The sequence below is a fragment of the Eulemur rufifrons genome, chromosome 28, assembly GCF_041146395.1.
Source record: "Eulemur rufifrons isolate Redbay chromosome 28, OSU_ERuf_1, whole genome shotgun sequence".
NCBI lineage: Eukaryota > Metazoa > Chordata > Mammalia > Primates > Lemuridae > Eulemur > Eulemur rufifrons.
Window position 1 is genome coordinate 42,808,703 of NC_091010.1, and position 21,196 is coordinate 42,829,898.

General features: G+C 33.3%; 1 protein-coding gene across 1 annotated transcript in view; it reads left to right on the forward strand.

The window, feature by feature from the left end:
- The window catches only part of TBC1D12 (TBC1 domain family member 12), a 93,453-nt gene that overhangs the window by 62,847 nt on the left and 9,410 nt on the right, over nucleotides 1-21,196 (forward strand). Inside the window, exons 4-9 of the mRNA XM_069460163.1 lie at nucleotides 1,858-1,940; nucleotides 3,592-3,709; nucleotides 5,650-5,756; nucleotides 11,199-11,279; nucleotides 14,267-14,355; nucleotides 16,607-16,678. Of these exons, the coding sequence (XP_069316264.1) occupies nucleotides 1,858-1,940; nucleotides 3,592-3,709; nucleotides 5,650-5,756; nucleotides 11,199-11,279; nucleotides 14,267-14,355; nucleotides 16,607-16,678 (550 nt within the window). The remainder of the gene's footprint in view (nucleotides 1-1,857; nucleotides 1,941-3,591; nucleotides 3,710-5,649; nucleotides 5,757-11,198; nucleotides 11,280-14,266; nucleotides 14,356-16,606; nucleotides 16,679-21,196) is intronic.

A 21,196-nucleotide genomic window follows, 5' to 3' on the forward strand; every position in this document is an offset into this window, starting at 1 on the left:
TCAAATCCGGGTAATTGGGACATGATTCACCTGAAACATTTATCATTGCTTTATGTTGGGAACATTTGAAAACTTCTAGCTATTCTGAAATATAATAAATTATTGTTAACTATAGTTGCCCTATTGCACTATTGAACACTAGAACTTTTTCCTTCTATTTAACAGAATTACCCCTTCACCAACATCTCTTCATTGCCCCTTCCCACCACCCTTACCAATTTCTAGTAGCCACCATTCTATTCACTACTTCCAGGGATGTGAATAATTCCTTTTTCTAGTGCTATCCGCCTGGTAGTCAGTCAATAGTCTTCTTGGTTGTTAGATAAACTGTTGTATTACAGAGCTGTATTCAAGTAACCCTTATTTCACTTAATAATGGCCCCAAATCTCAAGAGTAGTGATGCTGGCAATTTGGATATGCCAAAGAGAAGCTGTAAAATGCTTCCTTTAGGTAAAAAGGTAGAAGTTCTTGATTTAATAAGGAAAGAAAAAAATCATATGCTGAGGTTGCTAAGATCTGTAAGAACAAATCTTCTATCTGTGAAATTGTGAAGAATGAAAAAGAAATTCATGCTAGTTTTGCTGTTGCACCACAAACTGCAAAAGTTAGGGACACTGTGTGATAAATGCTTAGTGAAGGTGAAAAAGGCATTAAATTTGTAAGTGGAAGACATGAACAGAAAATGTTTTCCAACTGATGGCAACATGTGCTGGATTAACTTAATCTTAATTAAATTAAACTTTATCATAGATATGTATATATAAGCAAAAACATAGTATATTTAGGGTTTGGTAGTATCTGACATTTCAGGCATCCACTGGCAATCTTGGAACATATCTTCCAAGGATAAGGGGGGCTATTGTATATGCAAAGGATTAATTGATTATTAAATTTTTAGTTAGAGCCCATTGTCTTATTTATTTATTTAATAAAATAAATTAGAGTGAAAAGAGAGCAGGCACCACTGATGGCCCGTTCTGCTCCTCAGCTCCGGCCCAGAACATTGTGTAAAGTAGCTTGGCAATTTGTTATAAAAGTATACCTGCACTTAACCATATGACCCAAGAATTCTCCTCCTAAGCATTTACCCAAGAGAAATGAAAACAAATGCTCACACAAAGACTTGATGTTAATATTTATAGTAGTTTTATTCATAATGGCTCCAAACTGGAAACAACCCAAATGTCCATCCACATGGATAGATGGAATACTACTCAGTAATTAAAAGGAACATATCACTAATACAACATCATCAATGAATTTCAAAAATACGCTGAACAAAAGAAGCTAGACAAAAGAATCTATATGAAACTCTTTTTAAAAGGGAACAAACTAATCTATAGGGATAGAGATCAGAGAAGTGATTTCATGAGGTAGGTAAGTATTGAGGGGTCACAAGGAAACTTTGTGGAGTGATGGGAATAGTCCATATCTTGATTGGTGTGTTGGTTGTACAGGTATATACATTTGCCAAAACTTATACTATTAAAATGTTTATTCATTTTACTGTATGTAAATTATACCTCAAAAAAGTTTGACTAAAAAAAGAAAACTCTAGTAAGTGGGTTTAACAAATAACCTAACAATATTGACTGAAATCTGAAATGTTTAAATATGTCTAAACTTATATACACATGACATAAATATATGTACACAGACATAAAACAAATATTAGCAACCTGGATTCTGATTATGTCCTAAAATGCAGAGTTCCTTTGAGCCTTTCACTTTCTTAATATATGAAATGAAAAGATTAAGTTAGAAATTCCTTGTATCTGGCTATAAAAAGAAAGGAGTTAATAAGTTTAAAAGTTAATCTTTTAAAAATTGGCTTAAGTAATTTTTTTTTTTTCTAGAAATCTTCCTGCTAAATCTGTGGAAGAAGCTTTACGTCACCGACAAGAATATGATGAAATGGTGGCTGAGGCTAAAAAACGAGGTATAAAATTTAACTTCAAATGGTATAGTTAATTTTCTGATTTCAACAAGAAGATGGACAGTGAAATTGATCAAGTCTGTCTTCAGGGTGATACTGAATTCTTACTTTCCTCTACTATTTTTATAATTAGATTTGCTCTTAAGGAAAAATAAAATGACATACCAGGATCATAGTTTTTCTGCAAGTACTTTTACAAAACTAATATGAGGAATCTTTAAATTGTAGTCATTAACTTGGACTACTGCTATCTTAATTTATAAATGAAGATATTCATGAATTTCACTTTCTACAGTTTTTAGGCTTTTGATATTTTATCATTTTTAATTATTTATAATTTAATAATTTTAACTTATTATATGGCTATGAGAGTATGATTTGAAACTAAAATTTGCTTTTGTGACTTACAGAGTCTCCCCAGAGTCCCAATTGTGTCATTTGATCAGGCATATGAATGTATACTCTCATTTGTGTAAATTTATGTATTTATTCATTCATTCTCTTGGATCAAAAATATAGCATAAGGATAAATTATCAGTATTTACTGACCATTATTATTTCAGGATATTTTAGAAAATATCCTGTTTGATACTACCTGGATGTATACTCTGAATAGGCCTAGTGTTAGTATTCTCATTTGTAAAATGTGAGAGGCAGGTCGACTTGATCAGGGCTTTCAAGCCTCTCCTTCAACACTTTTTTAAAAAAAGCATTGGAACCTTGTCCCAAGAAATCTTGCATAGAATCTGAATACATAAAACAAATAAAAGAAAGTGGAGCTGCTTACTTGGGCCCCTACTTGCCCCTTAGGACGGTTTCATAGGCATGTGTGAAACACAATTTGAAAACAGTTTGGCTAGCTGATCGCTGACATCCTCACTGGTTCTAAAATTATACATTTATACATAACTTTTTTCATCTATAAGTCACTTCTCTCTATATTTGAGGCATCTCTTGTTCTGACATTGTGACTTTTGATTTCCAGAGTGTGTTGTTAATATATGTTTGTTGGGGGGATTTTTAAAATTTCAACCTAATTAGTAAAGTGAAACACCATATTAAAAGGGGTTCATATACCAATAATGCCACTGGCAAAATCATTTTTTGATGTTGTGTGTTTTATGTCAGGAAATTGATAAACCCCTTGTATGAATAATGGGTATTTTTTGGTTCCTCGTAGTTGTTCATTTTTTATATCATTAATTCATAACAAATTTCACTTCATAGATTCTAAATAGAAATGTGTGATATAGTAATCCATTTATATGATTTTTCTGGCTTTTATGCCATTTACTTTTATAGTAGAATAGGAGATGTTATTTTAAAATTATGTGTTAATGGCTGGGCAAGGCAGCCTGTAGTCCCAGCTACTTGGGAGGCTGAGGTGGGAGGATCACTTGAGCCCAGGGGTTTGAGACCAGGCTGGGTTACATGGCTAGACCCCATCTCTTTAAAGAAAAAAGAAAATTATGTTAATCAAGTTCCTTTCCTTTTTCTTTTTACCCTTTTTCCCTCCCTCCTGCCCTCCTTATTTCCTTCCTCTTTTCTGAATGTTCTTTTTTGAGGAAGCCTCTTTTGTAGAGTTAGATAGATAGAGAAGGGGATTTTGATCTAGCTCATTTGTGTTGAAGTAATTCTTGCTTATTTAAAACAGAAATTAAAGAAGCACATAAAAGAAAAAGAATAATGAAAGAACGATTTAAACAAGAAGAAAATATTGCAAGTGCAATGGTAATTTGGATAAATGAAATACTGCCCAACTGGGAAGTAATGTAAGTAAGCAGACTTTTCCTGAATTCTAGTTTGTCTCCAAAGATCTCATGTTTCCAATTCTGTATTTTTATTACTTCCCAGCATGTATCTTATGATTTGACTAAATTATACTATTAATCTGTGCCAGAAAATTTCTGTGCTTATCTTGCCTTTGCTTTTATAAATACCTTAAGCTCTAATACCTACATCCCTCATTGACCATCCTGTATGCCTGTCAAAATATTACCTATCCTTTGAGGGCCAACTGAAATGCTAGTTGATTTATGAAACATTAATATCCTCAGTTACTGTATTTTTTAAATTCTAACCATTGTGTTAAGATGCATTTATGATGTACTAGCAGATTTTTAGAAAGAAAATATTAAATGTTTACATGTATATACATTTGTGAATATTAAAGTGACTATTAAAATGCTTCTCATAATCAAGTAAATATGTTATATATGATTTTTCCTTTATGTAAATGTCCCATCATCATACTTTGAGACTAATATACTTCTTGCCTTAACTTGCCTTTTATTTGTTTTTACTTTTTTGCCAACATCTGTTTTTTAATTGACAAATAATAATTGTATGTATTTCTGGGATATAGTGCAATATTTGATGTATGTTTACATTGTGGAATGATTAAATCGAGCTAATTAACAAATCCATCACCTCACATACTTATTATTTTTTTGAGGCAAAACATTTGAAATCTAATTCAGCAGTTTTGAAATATACAGTGCATTATTATTTACTATGGTCACTGTTCTTTTTTTTTTTTTTTAATTATTTTTTGTAGAGACTGGGTCTTGCTGTTATGCCCAGGCTAGTCTTAAACTCCCAGCGTCAATTGATCCTCACATCTCAGCCTCCCAAAGTGCTAGGATTATAGGCACAAGCCATCATGCCTGGCCTATAGTCATCATTCTATGCAATAGATCACTAAAGCTTATTTCTTCTACTGGAAACTTTGTATCCTTTCATCAACATCTCCCCTTTACCTATTCCCCAACCCCTACCGCCCAGCCTTTAGTATCACCATTTTACTCTCTACTACTTCTATGTGTTCAACTTTTTCAGATTCCGCACATAAGTGAGATCATGTGTTTGTCTTTCTGTGCCTGGTTTACTTAACTTAGCATAATATCCTCCAGGTTCCTCCATGTTGTCGCAAATGACAGAATTTCTTTCTTTTTATTGCCTTTTATGTTTTGATAATATTTTTACATACGCTTTATCTTCCCTCTGTACTGGAGGATTGGGGATATCTTCTGCAATGCCTAGTATAGGATGTACATTGGGAATTTGTTGACTATTGGCACAATGTGACAGATATCATATTAGGCTCTTTACATAAATGATTGCATTTGATTCTTAGGACTTTTATAAGGTATATGTATTTTTACTCCCATTTATCCCATAGGGAAACTCAAGGTCAAAGAGGTTAAGTGATTTGCCCAAGGTTATACAATTAGTGAAGGGTTAAACTAGATTTGAACTCAGGTCTATCTGACTCGAAAGCCCACACTCTTTCAGCAGACTGTACTGCTCCTCAAAGCCTTACCCATAGTAGATTCTTAGTGATTTTGTTTTTTGGTACTGAATTGGCATCACATAATTTGGTCCCTTTTATCCTGTTTTTTCATAATTGTCCACATATTTCTAATTCTCTTATTGTATCCTTGGTATAAATGGCACTTATATTAATAGAAGGCAGTTCCGTTTAAATTACTGTTGTCTGTCTTTGGGGTACTATTACATATGTATTTTGTAGGCTTTTGTTGCCTTCAAGCATGAACTCAAAGGAAAGAATATATTCCATACATCATTCTTTATGTTCTTAAAAATCATTTGATCACTTGGCCATAGAATAGGTAAAACCATCATGCAACTAGTATTTTGGGTATAAAAAGTAAAAATAACTTTCTCCTTTTTTCTCCTCCTTTAATTCTAGGCGTAGTACAAGAAGAGTTCGAGAATTGTGGTGGCAGGGATTGCCCCCTAGTGTTCGTGGGAAAGTTTGGAGTCTAGCTGTAGGAAATGAACTAAATATCACTCCTGGTTTGTATTCTATGTTCAGTTACTGCCATACATACAAATAGCCATCTCCAAAGTTAAAAAGCAGATTAGTAGAGTGGACATTTGCAAAGGCATTACCATGTATAATGTCATTTTGAGGGCATGCTTCATCCCCTCCAAAGCTTGTTACGATTTAATAAGTTATACTTTAGAAATAAGATTTGTGGTTTTTCATTCATTTATTTATTTTTTGAGACAGGGTCTCTTTCTATGTTGCCCAGGTTGGAGTACAGTGATGCAGTCATACCTCACTGCAACTTTGAACTCCTGAGCTCAAGCAATCCTCCTGCCTCAGCCTTCTGAGGCCATGGTGCTTGGCAGTTTTTCCTTTAGTTTAGAATTATCAGTAATATTGTTGGCATCCAAATATCAAAAACTTCATGGATTCTAGTGGATGAATAAGTATATACAAGAAGAAAGAAAACAGTCTAAATGTGAAAAGGCTTTTCGTTTACTGAAAAAAACGTAAATACTAAAGGAAGGCTAGAAATTTCTTTTCTTACCTCTCCACCGAAACCAGTCCTTTCAGATTTTTTTTTAATTTAAAAATTTTGAAGTTTAAAAGACAGAAAAAGAGATCAGAAGACTTTTATTTTCTTAAGTTTCTTACAACCTTGACAGATAGGAGTAAAATATAGGGTAGTTTTGATGAATTTTTAAAAAATTTATAAAATTAGGATCACATTGCCAGGTGCAGTGGTCACAACCATAGTCTCAACTATTTTGGAGGCTGAGGTAGGAGGATCGTTTTAAGGCCAGGAGTTCAAGGCCAGCCTGGACAATATAGCAAAACCCCCCTCTTTAAAAAAAAAAAAAAAAATAGATGAAAAAAATTAAGATAATATCAAATAGAGAAAATAAAATGGTAATAAAATGTGCTAAATTGGTTTGAGTGATAATGCTATATTGTGGACCACAGAAAGACTTAGGGACTCTAGTATAATAGAAATAATATGTTGTCACTGTTACTTCTAAAATTTTTCTTTTTATATTAATATTTATTGAAAAAAAATCAAACAATAATAATGTACAAATCTTTTCCACTCTTCCACCCAAACTCCTATTCTCAATCCTGCTGTAAACACTGTTTAGCAATTTGGTGTATATTCTCCCAGATCTTTTCTCTATGTACATAAAAAAGTATCATTTGCATATGACAGTTTTTAAGGCTTTTCTTTTTCTTTATTTTTTTTCCACAGGTTTATGCCATAAGATTATTCTGTGGCTTGCTTTTTTCATACTATAATCTATTTTGAACATCTTTCCATGTCAGTACATACAAGTGTACCTCATATGTACTATAGCTACATCATATTCCACAGTTTGGCTGTACTATAATTTATTTAACCATTTTCCTTGTGATAGCCAAATCAAAGACATATATGTTAAAGTAACATCAAAGTTCTGTTTTTCATCCCTCATATTAAAAGTATTAAAATGAATGAGAATTATTCATATAGGGTATGACTGAAACTAATTTAGAAATATCTACCAAAAGTCTCAAACATAACCTTTGACCTATTTATTCTAGTTCTAAGAAGTTACTCTAAGGAAATTATCAGAATTGGATGCAGAAGTTTTTCTGCAAGAATGCTCGTTGTAGCAATCAGCATTATATATAATTGGACAGAATTATAACAGAAATCTAAATGTTTATCTTTGGTTGTAAAAGTGATGCCAACCTTGGATATCATGATTATGTGTGATTTTAAAAATTGATTTTCACAAGTATCCTGTAATGAACATGCTGTTTTAAAAGAACTTTAAAAAAAACTTAGAAATTGAATTTAAAAGAAGAATTAAGAATTTTGACTTAACTTAAAAAAGGTTGGATTTTACATGAGTTAACTGTTCTCTATAAACATAAACAAAGGTTTCTTTTGTCTTATGTGTTTGGAACAGATTAAAAGAAAGCATTTTTATATCATAGTCAAAACTTTCAATTAGAGTTTGGAAATCTTCACTATTAAGGATTTTAAAACATTGTAATTGTTTAAAGTCATATGAATCAGTTTTGCATACAGATGAGGTAATAAGGTATTGGTGGTTATTTGAAGTTTTGTTTACACTGTTTCTTTTTATTAACTGACTTCAGAATGCAAGGTGTCTTGATGACTTAAACATTAAAATATTGGTTAAATTGATGTTAATGTGTTGTGACACTGTAATCAAAAGGTTCTTCTTGAGCTTGAAATTTATAAAGTTTTGTAACATAACTGGATCATTTATTTTCAAAGTAATTTTAGGTTTTCTCCACTAAACATTTATGTATTCAGGAATGGGATGTGTATTCATTCTCTTCTTTTTCATTAGTGATGGTAGAGAGGCTAAATTTTTTTTTTTTTTTTTTTTTTTTGAGACAGAATCTCACTCTGTCACCCCAGGTAGAATGCAGTGGCATTGTCTTAGCTCAGTGCAACATGAAACTCCTGGACTGAAGTGATCTTCCAGCCTCAGCCTCCTAGTGGCTGGGACTATAGGCATGTGCCATCATGCCAGGCTAATTTTTCTATTTTTGATAGAGAAGGGGTCTCACTCTTGCTCAGGCTGGTCTCAAACTCCTGACCTCAAACAATCCTCCTGCCTCAGCCTCCTAGAGTGCTAGAATTACAGACATGAGCCACTGCACTGGCCTAAGATGCTAAATTTTGATTGAAGTAAATTTATTTTTGATCTTGTTTGCTTTTGGATTGCTTTGGTAATCTGACTCTTGTTGTATTTGTTTTAATCATGAAATTTATAACCATTAGTGAATAGCAGCTAAGAGTAAGGGCTCGAAATTCAGTCAAATGTGGTTCAAATCTTAGTTCCACTATGTATATTAGGTTTGCTACTTGGGCAAATTACTTAACATCTAGAAGTCTTACTTTTCTTCATCTGTAAAATGATGGTAAGATTATTAGCTATCTCAAAGGATTCTTCTAACAGTCATTTATTTGTGATAATATAAAATTATAGTGAAAGTGCATTTTGCTACAAATATATATAATGTTATCATTATTACAAAATCAGAAAGTGAAACATAGGCTAAAATCAAAGTATTCTCTGTTAAAGTCCAAAGTACCATCTTTAAGCCTGCTTCAAGCTCTCCCTTTGTAGATTCAAAATAAGTGTGATATGAGGAGCCAAGTATGGAATTGAACTGAGATACAGGTCTTTGTTTTGGAGATAAGCACTGTAAATCTTACTGGGAGAGATGTCCTTTGATATTTTGAAATGCATTACAGGTTTTTATTATTGGATCAGTTTTGTGACTTTATAAAGTGATGGATTTGTCTGATGAGCCTTTCTTCTCTTAAGGCACTTTTAAAATTTGGGTAGAATAATGAAGCTGAGAGACTGGCTTAGAACCAATTCGAAATAAAAAAGTATAGGTTTATAATTTGATACCTGATAAGCCCCAAATAATTGTATGTCTAAATTTTTAAAATTATATTCACCTCTCCTACCAAATCATTGATGGAGTTGGGCAGAAATAACAGGAATTTTAAGGTTAATTTTTTTTTTCTGTTTGGCTTTCTTCTTTCCAAACCATTAGGAGTAATTAAAAGTGAATATAAGGGAGAAGAGATTAGAATAGTAAGAGTCTGTTTGAAATATATTTAGTCAGCTATTTGATAATGATCTGAGTCTTGGCAGTATAAGAATACTAAAGTGAATATAAGGGAGAAGAGATTAGAATAGTAAGAGTCTGTTTGAAATATATTTAGTCAGCTATTTGATAATGATCTGAGTCTTGGCAGTATAAGAATACTAAAGTGAATATAAGGGAGAAGAGATTAGAATAGTAAGAGTCTGTTTGAAATATATTTAGTCAGCTATTTGATAATGATCTGAGTCTTGGCAATATAAGAATACTTGTTATGGTATAGTCATACATTAGAATACTATGCAGTTGTTGAACAAAAAAAGAAAATCTGTATCTACTAATATGAACAACCTCCATTATAACAAAGTAAGATACAGACCAGTGCATGTAATATGTTGCCACTTTGCTTTTTTAAAAAAGAGGATATACATTAATGTGTGTGTGTGTGCACACACATATACATACTTGTGCGTGCATATTTTCATTTTTGGAAGAGTTCATGAGAGCTCTGGTAACTATAGTTGCATCTGAGAGAAGGAAATTTATTTTTCACTCTATACTATTTTATATGTTTTCAGTTTTTTAAAAGTCATGTTTATGAATTACCCCTAAAAAGGAATTTTTTAAAAGGATTAATTGAAGCAGAGATGTTTTTGTTTGTTTGTTTGTTTGTTTTAAGAGACAGGATCTTGATCTGTTACCAAGGCTGGAGTGCAGTGACACGATCATAGCACACTGCAGTCTTGAACTCCTGGGCTCAAGCGATCCTCCTGCCTCAGCCTCCCAAGTAACCGGGACTACAGGTGTGCATCATCACACCTGGAAATATTTTAAAAAAACATTTTTTTATAGAGATGGAGGTCTTGCTATTAATATGTTGCTCAGGCTGGTCTGAAACGCCTGGGCTCAAGAGATCCTCCCCACCTCAGCCTCCCACAGTGCTGGGATTACAGGCATGAACTACTGCACCTAGCCTCAAAAATGTTCTTTATTTTGGACAATATATAAATGTTGACGTTTGGGCAAGAAATATTTTTTGCTGTTCTTCAGTCCCTGAAATGTACTATTTTTATGTAATTCCAAATATCTGTAGTGATTAGTTACAAAGCAAGGGCAACTGCAATTTGAGAGCTGAGAAAAATTTCTCAATCTTTTCTGTTCCTGAAATTTTTATGAGATCAAGCATATGGAAGCACAGTGAATGGGCACTTAGGTTAAAAAGATAGGGTAGATACTTCTGTATGTAGTGCCTTAGGCCAAATCTGTGTGATGTACAGGTAGCTTTAGATTTCTACATCATAATGGAGACACTAGTTTCAGGAGAGAAAGAAAGCAAAAGCTAGCATTTATTGAGGGGCTATAATTTACCCAGGAACTTTACATAAATTATCTTGTTTAAGTATCAGTAACCCTGTGATTATGTATTGTTTTCTTCAATTTACAGATGAAGAAAGCCAAGTTGCAGATTGGTTAAGTAACTTTCTTGAAGTCTCACAGGTAGTAAGTGGCTGAGCTAGAATTTGAATCTAGGTCTGACTGACTCCAAAAATCAAGTTTTTGCTGTTCTACAGTGATTCTCCTTTAATAGAAGCATCTCTTCCTGACTCATATGCGTTCTATATTGTAGCTACTTGAATGATCACTCTGTGGTATTTTTTTTGCCGTCTTTCTAGTTCTATAATAAATAGTTTTGGTATAATCAAATACTTTAATTTGCCACTTTTTTGATACCTGCTAGGCAGACAAACCTGACTTATAATAGGTAAAGAATAAAAATAAAAATTTGTGCATATATTTCTTTCCTATTATTTATGAATTTTTGTTTTTTCCCCCAGAACTTTATGAAATCTTCCTTTCAAGAGCAAAAGAACGGTGGAAAAGCTTCAGTGAAACAAGTTCGGAGAATGATACAGAAGGTATTTTTTTTTTTTTTTAATAAGAATTTTGGGATGAAAATTCAGCTACTGAAAATAATAACATGAATTTGTAACATGTGTCAGGAACTATAGTAAATGCTTTAACGTACATCATCTCATTTAATCTTTACTCTTTTAATAGATGGTATTGTCTTGAATTATAAAAGAAGAAAAACTAAGGCTTAGAGTAGCTAAATAACTTGAAAGCAGGGAAGCTGGGATATAAACCTAGATTTGTTAGACTCTAGAGCCCAGGATTTTAATCAAAACAGTAAGGCTAATGGAATGAAGTATTTTCAGGCCAAGCTTTTAACTTTAAGATAGATTATCTCTACCCCTGACTTGTGACCTCTTGTCTCTTCCCACCCACTGACTTCCATTCACTCCCTAGTATATTATTGATAATTCTTATCATGCCTTATCCTTTGTTTATTTAACTCACTCATAGACCTAATCTTTCCCTTCACCCTTGTCTTTTTTTCCCCCAATTATTTTGGAGAAAAGAGGAACACTTTTCTTGTAATGATAGTTTATTAAATTTAGGTAAATTTATTTAATTATCTCTTATCTTTGAATAATAGGGAGTTATTTTTGCCAGTCACTTTTCTGTTCTATATTCGTTCTACTTCATAGAAACCACACCTCTTCTTTTTCCTATAAGTAAAACTCTAAAAAATGAACAAAATTTTGGGTAGAGAAATGGTGTATATTTCATAGTGGTTTTCTATGAGTATGTAAACAGCTCTGCTAAATTCTTTGAAAACTCTCTTTTATGTTTTAGCAAAATGAACATTAGGGTAGGGAAAATTGACTGAGTAAGGTTAGAGAGAAGACTTGATTTCTAGAAGAGTTTATGTAAGTATCATCATGAGGCCTGTTAGATATGTCAGTTATTTGTGGAGAACCAAAAGTGTGTAGAAGGTGAAGATGTATGAAGTTTTATACTGGCAGGGCATCAGCTATTTCATCATTCTTTTAAAACTCCTTTTATCTTTTCTTTCTTTCTTTCTTTTTTTTTTTTTTTTTGGTGCTTGCCAGGCCAGGTGAGGTCAAGGCCCCGCACAGCAGTGCTCGTTTCTAAAACTCATTTTTATAAAATATTAAAATTATAAAAGTTAAAATAATGAACATTCACTTCTGAAACATTTTGTCATGCATAAATGATCAAGGTTGCGCTTTAGTAGAAATTAATTCAATGTAATGAAGAGTTCCAAACAGATGCAGTGTCTTATTTAAATTACTGTTTTCTTATTTCCTGAATGTTTATAATTCACAGTTGTCATGTAACTTTTTGACCATTATCTTTTCAAATATTGCTTCTGACGCATCTCACTTATTCTTCTTCTGAGACTCCAGTTACATGTATGGTAGACCATTTAACAGTGTTTCGCAAGCCTCTTACATACTTTTTTCAATTCTTTTTATTTCTGTGCTTCAGTTTCGATTATTTTTATTGATCAATAATCAAGTTCTTAATACTATCTTCAGCTCTATCCAGTCTACTATTAAATCTGTTCAATGAGGGCCGGGTGCTGTGGCTCAAGCTTGTAATCCTAGCACTCTGAGAGGCCGAGGCAGGAGGATTGCTTGAGCTCAGGAGTTTGAGACCAGCCTGAGCAAGAGTGAGACCCCATCTCTATTAAAAATAGAAAAAATTAGACAGGCATGAAGGCACATGCCTGTAGTCCTAGCTACTTGGGAGGCTGAGGCAGAAGGATTGCTTGAACCCAGAAGTTTGAGGTTGCTGTGAGCTAGGCTGACACCATGGCACTCTAGCCTGGGCAACAGAGAGAGACTCTGCCTCAAAAATAATAAATAAATAAATAAAATAAAAATAAATAAATCTGTTCATTGAGTTTTTATTTTTAGTTATTATACTTTATAATTCTAGAATGTGCACTTGGTTCTTTGTATACATTGTGTTTCTATGTTGAAAGTCTTCATCTTTCCATCTCATATATTTCTTCCATCTTTCCCTCTATTTAACATGTTTATAGTAACATTCTTATCTGTTACTTCCAATATTACATCATCTGCAGCTCTGCTTCTATCGGTTGGTTTTACCCTTGATTTTAAGTCACATTTTCCTGTTTCTTTGCATATCTTAAATTTTTAAAATATATGCCAAACATCATATATAAAATGTATATGCTGAGGTTTCTTTTGTAGAGGAAGCATGCTCTTTGCTGTTAGGCAGTTGGAATAAGAGTTTATCACCTCAACTAAATCAGTAATTGAGCTCTAGGTCAGGGCAAGGTTGCAGCTTGAAATAGATTTAGTTTATTTCAGGTTTGGGAAAAACTGTCCTATTTTAATTACAAGTGTCTCTGTCCAGTGAGATGGTCTCTTAAGAACCATGTGACTTGGGTGATTTCATTCTGCCTTTCCAGCCTGGCCTGCATGCAGAAAAGTCCCATGGTGAAAACCAGATATACATTCAGAGCTCCAGATTACTATCTATCGCATCAGTCTTATTTGGCCATGAAAAGCTTTTCTGGTTTCTCTTTCCCCAAGCAGAGTACCTTTGTCTATGGCAAGCTTGACCCTAAGCCCATGCCCAGACTTAGCAGATGCCCCTAGGTAGAAGAATGGCCTCTGGTATCCACTCACCTAGGAAAGGCTCTTCCCTTTCTGGAATTTAAATCCTCTTGATCTCTCTGTATCCACAGATGTCTGATGATTTTTTGAAAAAATGTAATGTTTGTAATTTTTTTTTTCTTAGTTGTTACCATGGGAATGATGGTCTGCCTCTATCTTCTATAAAAATTGGAAGCAGAAATCCTTCACCATATAACTTTCTGATAAATGTATAGATATTGTCTTTATAAGTTCTAGCAAAAGCTATGTGACATTTCTTGCAATTTCTTGATTATTCAGCTTTTAACTTTCTTTAAATAGCACATATGCTATGTGATCATTCTGTGTTTATAAAATTGAATTTTTACAGCCAAGTGATCATTTAAATTTTATCTACTTGGCAAATGCAGGTGTATCTGTTGCTGATCGAGAGGCCAGTCTGGAATTAATTAAGTTGGACATATCCCGTACGTTTCCATCTCTCTACATCTTTCAGAAGGTGAGGGTTTCTAGCCAGCTTATAACTACTTAAAAAAAATTTTAATATCCAAGGGAACACATGCTCTAAATGCATAGCTATTATTTTTAAAATGGCAAAACTATAAAAATTTGGGCCTTTATATAAAAAGGATAAAACTAGTAGGAAAATTTTAAAGGAATTTATTTTATTCCACTGACTGAAATACATTATATTAATATTAGGTCATTTAACATGAAATGTCCGATTTCAAATCAAAAGTGTAGTTTATTATATCTCAAACAAGAAGCAGTACAGTTAATCAAAGTATGCACCTAAACTATCAACGCAGTTTTGCCATCTTAACGGTAGCTTGTTTATGCCAGCAGCAAAGAAGCCTGGAGAGCCAGTGGCGATGAAATTGCGAAAGGCGTTTTCGACAGCTTGTTGAGAATTGAGTATTTTTCCTTGCAAGAAGTGGTCCAAAGCCTGGAAGAAGTGGTAGTCAGTTGGTGCAAGGTCTGGTGAATATGGTGGATGACAGAGAGTTTCCAAGTCCATCTTCTGTAGTTTGAGCAGCGTGGTTTGTGTGACATGTGGTTGAGCATTGTCTTGCAAGAGGATTGTCTTGTCTCTGTTAACCAATCTTGGCTGCTTAATCTCAAGCATCCTCATCATTTCATCCAGTTGGATACAGCAGACACCTGCTGTAATTGATTGACTGGGTTTCATGAAGCTGTAGTGGATAATACCAGCACTGGACCCTCAAACAGACATCATTAGCTTTCTTTGATGAATATTCGGTTTCAACTATGTTTCTGCACTTCATCTTTATCCAACCATTCTGCCAAACGCTTGCGATTGTCAAAAAGAATCCATTTTTCATCACACGTAACAATATGGTGTAGATACGGTGTAGAAATGGTTCACCTTTATGTCATGATAGCAAAAAAAGGCAAGCTTTGGGACGATTTCTCTTCTGACGCTCGTTAGATTCATGCGGAACCCATCTATCTAGCTTCTATACCTTGCCAATTTGTTTCAAATGATCTAATGTTGTTGAAATGGTAACATCAAACCTGGCTGCTAATTCACGCTTAGGTTGAAATGGATTCGCTTCCACTACAGCTTTCAGCTCCTCATTATCCACCTTGGTCTCAGGTCACCCACGTGGGTTATTTTCAAGATTAAAATCATCGGAATGCAACTTCTCAAGCCATTGACCTACTGTTCATTCATTAGCCACATCCCTCTCAAACACTTCGTTGATATTTCAGGCTGTCTGCACTGCATTTGTTCCACAAAGGGAACTCATATTTGAAAATAACACAAATTTTTGACTTATCCATGGTTTCACAAAAATTGCTCTAAAAAAATTTGAAAGATAATCACAAGGCAGAACGTGTGTTTGAAAGACTGAGGATGTGCCTTCACAATAAAAATAAATAAAACGAAGTGTCAAAGTGAAATGTCAGAGATACCAACTATATAACTTAGTATAATACGTAAGGAAATCGGACATTTCATACTTAATAACCTAATGGTTTAGCACGTAATACCTTTCATGCAGTAGGTATTTGATGAATTTTTGTTATGGTGAATTTTTTTGCTTTACTTTTTATTCTGTAAGATATTTGTATTCTTAATATTTTTGCCTAATAAATTGTTACAGTATAAAAAACTTTATCATAAAACTTAAAATTTTTCAGAATTATTATTGAAATAGGAAGGAATAGATATTTTTTGTACAGAGGCTATTGTAAAGTTGCATATACCTTATGCGAATAGAAATATATAAAAACTATATTTTATATGTACTTTATATTTGACTCAAATCTTTATACATAAAATTCCTCTAGATTGATAAAAATGAGGTAATTTATACTGTTAAGATTAAATTATTAATAGAACTTAAAGTTATTAATACAACTTAATTTAGTATAGCTTGATGGTTTTCTCTTGCTGACATTGTTATTATATAAAATGAAACAGTCTGTAGTCATCATACTCTTATTGTAGAAAATCCAGAAGTCTTTAAAATTGTTTGCAAACTATATGCATATAGCTTGTATCCATCATGTGAATTTATTTGGCTATTTTTGTTCATAATCAAATGTTTCCCATTAATAATTTAAAAAACATCTTGGCAGAGTGTGTTTACAATATTTTTGACAATTGTTAAATATGTTAAAGCTAGTCATTTAGGAAATGCTGCAGTTTTTTAACAGTAATATGAGAACTAACTTAGAGACAATTATTTGTATAGTTTTAAATTTCATTTTTCTCTCCTAAGGGTGGTCCATATCACGATGTGTTACATAGTATCTTAGGGGCATATACATGTTACCGACCCGATGTTGGTTATGTAAGTATTTGTTTCAGTCTGGTTTTTGAATATAAACATATTTCTACTCTTATCAAAATATCTTATGTTGTGTTAGCTCCCAAATGTCTGTACCTCTATGTCTGTTTTGAGGGGCTTATCAAGTTACTGACAGAGGAGTCTTTCCATCTCTTGCCAGAAGCTTATATGACTGGCTGTCAGCTTTCTGAGAGAACTGCAGATTTCACCATGCAATTTTGAAAACTTTTATTTAATGCTCCTGCTGTCAGTGTGGTGCCTTATCTGACTGACCCTAACTCTCTTTTCCCTGACTGTAACTCTAGAAAATAAACCTCTCATGATCTGCCAAATTAAGGGGCACCTGTCCATCCAGGCTAGGAGAGGAGATTTGCTCCTTTTGCAGACTTTCAACCAATCCTATTTTTAGCCCTACCCTTCAATTTCAGAGGTACCTGATAACTTCAATTCCTAAGTCTTCCAGGGTTTTATGGCTGAATTGGCTTGTTGATTATTGGCTTCCTCCTCTGCAGATATTTTAGGTTCAATATTCTCCACTTATTTATATTAAAATTTCTAAGATGCTATTAACATTATTTATTGCTTATATCATTTTCCATTCTCTTTGTCTTCTTAGGTTAGTACTTATTTTTTTTTATTGTCATTTTAGTTGGATTTTGGGAGGGAACAAAAAAAAAATGTTCAGTGTTCAATTGCCATTTTTAACTAGAAGCCATAAAACCTTCATCTTCTCACGTTTGTCTTAAAATAGAAGAATTTTAGAGATCTTACTGTAAGGTGGCTGTCTGGTACAACTTACTTGGTTCTGTTACATGTCACTTATATATTCAGTCATTTACTCAACAAATATTTATTGTGTTTTTATTACTATATGCCAGGCATTGTTTTAGGCACTTGAGATACATCCGTGAACAAAAGAAAGATTTCTCCCCTTACGATGCTTACAGTTTAGAAGAAGGAAACAGACAATAAACAGCAAATGAAAAAATAAATGATATTATATTAAAAGACAGTAAGTGCCATGGAAAAAGTATGGCATGGTAAAGAGAGGATGTGCCAGGTTTTTGGGGAGGGCGCGGGGGGAGGGGGGGCAGGTTATAGCATTTTAAAGGTGATCAGATAGTCCTTATGGATTAAATGAGATTTGCACAGTGTCTTTAAACTCTCTTGGTCTTGTATTCTGTAACAAATTGTAAGAATACTATGTATCCCCTTCACATGTTTGACATTTAAATTTTTTCATCATAAATTTAATTGTCAAAGATTTAATTTTTAGTACTGGTTAAATATTGATATCTTACATTGCTTTTAAAATGTCTCAAAAGGAATTTAAATACTATAATTATTTATATATATATCATCTATTTAAAGAAAAACAGGCCGGGTGTGGTGGCTCATGCCTGTAATCCTAGCACTCTGGGAGTCCAAGGCAGGTGGATCGTTTGAGCTCAGGAGTTCAAGACCAGCCTGAGCAAGAGCGAGAGCCCATCTCTACTAAAAAAGAAAAAAGAAATTAGCTGGACAACTAAAATTATAGATAGAAAAAATTAGCCGGGCATGGTGGCTCATGCCTGTAGTCTCAGCTACTTGGGAGGCTGAGGCAGTAGGATTGCTTGAGCCCAGGAGTTTGAGGTTGCTGTGAGCTAGGCTGATGCCATGGCACTCTAGCAGGGGCAACAGAGTGAGACTCTGTCTCAAAAACAAAACAAAACAAAACAAAAAAAAAACCGAAAAATATGCTAACAAGCTCTTCATTAATATTTTATACTTTTGCTTTTTCTCTAAACTGGTATTTCCTTTTTAAAATTTTAAAATTATGTATAACACTCTGGAAGGCCAAGGCAGGATTGCTTGAGATCAGGAGTTCAAGACCAACCTGAGCAAGATCAAGACCCCATCTCTATAAATAAAAAAAATGTTTTGGAACAAAAAAAAAATTATATATAACAAATTATAGTTGTATATATTTATGAGGTATGAAATGTACAATAGTCAATTATTAGCTATAGTCACTATGCTGTGCAAATGTCCAAAAAAAAATAACAAAAAACGTATTCCTTCTATCTAACTGAGGCTTCATACCCTTTGATTGTCATCTTCCCATTCCTGCCTCCCTAGGTAGTTACCTAGTCTATGGTAACTACCATTCTACTCTCTGCTTCTATGAGTTCAGTTGTTTTAGATTCTGTAGTTAAGTGAGAACATGTAGTATTAGTCTTTCTGTGTTTGGCTCATTTCACTCTGCATGGTATTCTCCAATTCCATCTATGTTGTCACAAATGACAGAATTTCTTCCTTTTTTAAGGCTGAATAGTATATGCTCCACATTTTCTTTATCCATTCACTTATTGATGGACACTTAGGTTGATTTCATAACTTAGTTATTGTAAATAGTGCTGCAGTGAACACAGAAGTGCAGACATGTCTTCGATATACTGATTTCAAATCTTCTGGGTAAATAGCCTGGGTTACCTTATGCTAGATCATATGGTAATCTATTTTTAGTTTTTTGAGGAACCTCCATACAGTTTTCCATAATGGCTGTACTAATTTACATCCCTACTAATAGTGTACAAGGGTTCTCTTTTCTCCACATCCTTGACAATGTTTTCTTTCATCTTTTTGATAATAGCCATGTGCAGTAGTCCCCCCTTAGCCTCAGGGGATATGTTCCAAGACACCTAGTGGATGCCTGAAACAGCAGATAGTACTGAACCCTGTATATGCTATGTTTTTTCCAATACATGCAGACCTGTAATAAAGTTTAATTTATAAATTAGGCATATTAAGAGATTAATAACAATAACTAATAATAAAATAGAACAATGACAACACTATTCTAATATTTTAAGTAAAATAAGAACTATTTGAACACAAGTACTGTGATACTGCAACAGCTGATGTGATAAGGGAGGGAGCCACTAAGTGACGACTGGGTGGGGAACATACACAGTGTAGGTCCTGGATAAAGGGATGATCCACGTCCTAGGCAGGATGGAGTGGGGCAGCTCCAGATTTCATTCATTACCCTATTCAGAAAGGTGTGCAATTTACAACTTACAACTTATTTATTTCTGGAACTTGCCATTTAATATTTCTGGACCAAGACTGACCATAGGTAACTGAAACTATAGAAAGTGAAACTGGGGATAAGAGGGGCCTATTTCTATTTCATTTTTCTCACAGAATTTTATTGTAATGTAGTATATCTTTTGCTAAAAAGTCTTTTACTAATCACCTTATTGTACTTGTGCTACAAATACATAAATGAATTAAAATTTTAAATTTGTTTTATTTCTGATACACATTCTATATGTTAAAAATTTTTCTTCTGATTTGTGTTATAATTATTAGTACACAACTGACCAAAACAAATACATTAGAGAAATTGGATAAATAAATGCAAAAAGCAACACTATTAAAAAAATTATCTCAGGTAACTCAATTAGGTTCTTTAATTTTATTGAAAACAGAAGACTATTAATTCCTTGACTTGGAAAAACAGTTATTACCAATCATTAGAACCATTCACTTTCTCAGTTTTTAGAAACTATACCAAAAGCCTTTATTGAGACCAATAAAAATATCTATTATTGACATTTTAGGCTAGATTTTTAAAAAGAGAAAAAAATCTATTAGTTATACCTGTTATACTTTCAGTTAAAGTTACCTTTTTCAACCTGATATACTCAGAAATTCTAATTTGGGAAGATTAAAATATGGTTACTGTTATTACACCTGTGATAATGATAACATTTAGAATATGTTTTTAACACATTTTTTTTACCTCAGCTGTATATTTATTAGGTCATTGTAGATGTGCTGCTGAAGTGAGCACTATTAGGTCATTGAATTTATGTAAAATGACCACCATATAACCAGTTAACCAAATCAGACTTACTTTATAAGAATAGTGTAGACTATATTGGAATACAGATGTCATGTCTTGATTTATTTTTTTAACTATGCTAATTAATAACACGCTGAATCTACAAATAAGTCACGTAAAAGTTTTATCTGTGGATTTTATTCTTGAAAAAATTTGGTAATCTTGGTTCACATTCCAGTTACACTATTAATATATTTAAAAGAACCACAGTCACCAATCTGTATTGCTTTTGCTATTCTCTGTATTTGTTCTCCTGAGACTCTCCCTCAAGGGCTATACACTCTTTGTTAATAGGTGTGGTATAAAAGAGGTGAGGACACAAAATTGTCATTGTTCATCTCTATTCTACCATATAATGGCATTCAATCTTACCTATCCATATATATGACAAGAAGCCAGAAGGTTTCCCCAACCAGTATTTAGAATTATCTTTGTTTGACATTGCATGCCTCACAGTAATTCCTATTAAGCTTTGTAATGGGTAAAGACTGTAACTTTCTCTTGCACTGTGAATGCAGTGACATTCTCAGGAAGATCATGTTTAGAAAAGAATACATATGTAAATTGAGGCTCTGGGAATGAATTCCCTTTAAATTATCCATGACAATGTACTTTTGGAAAGCCTTTATGTA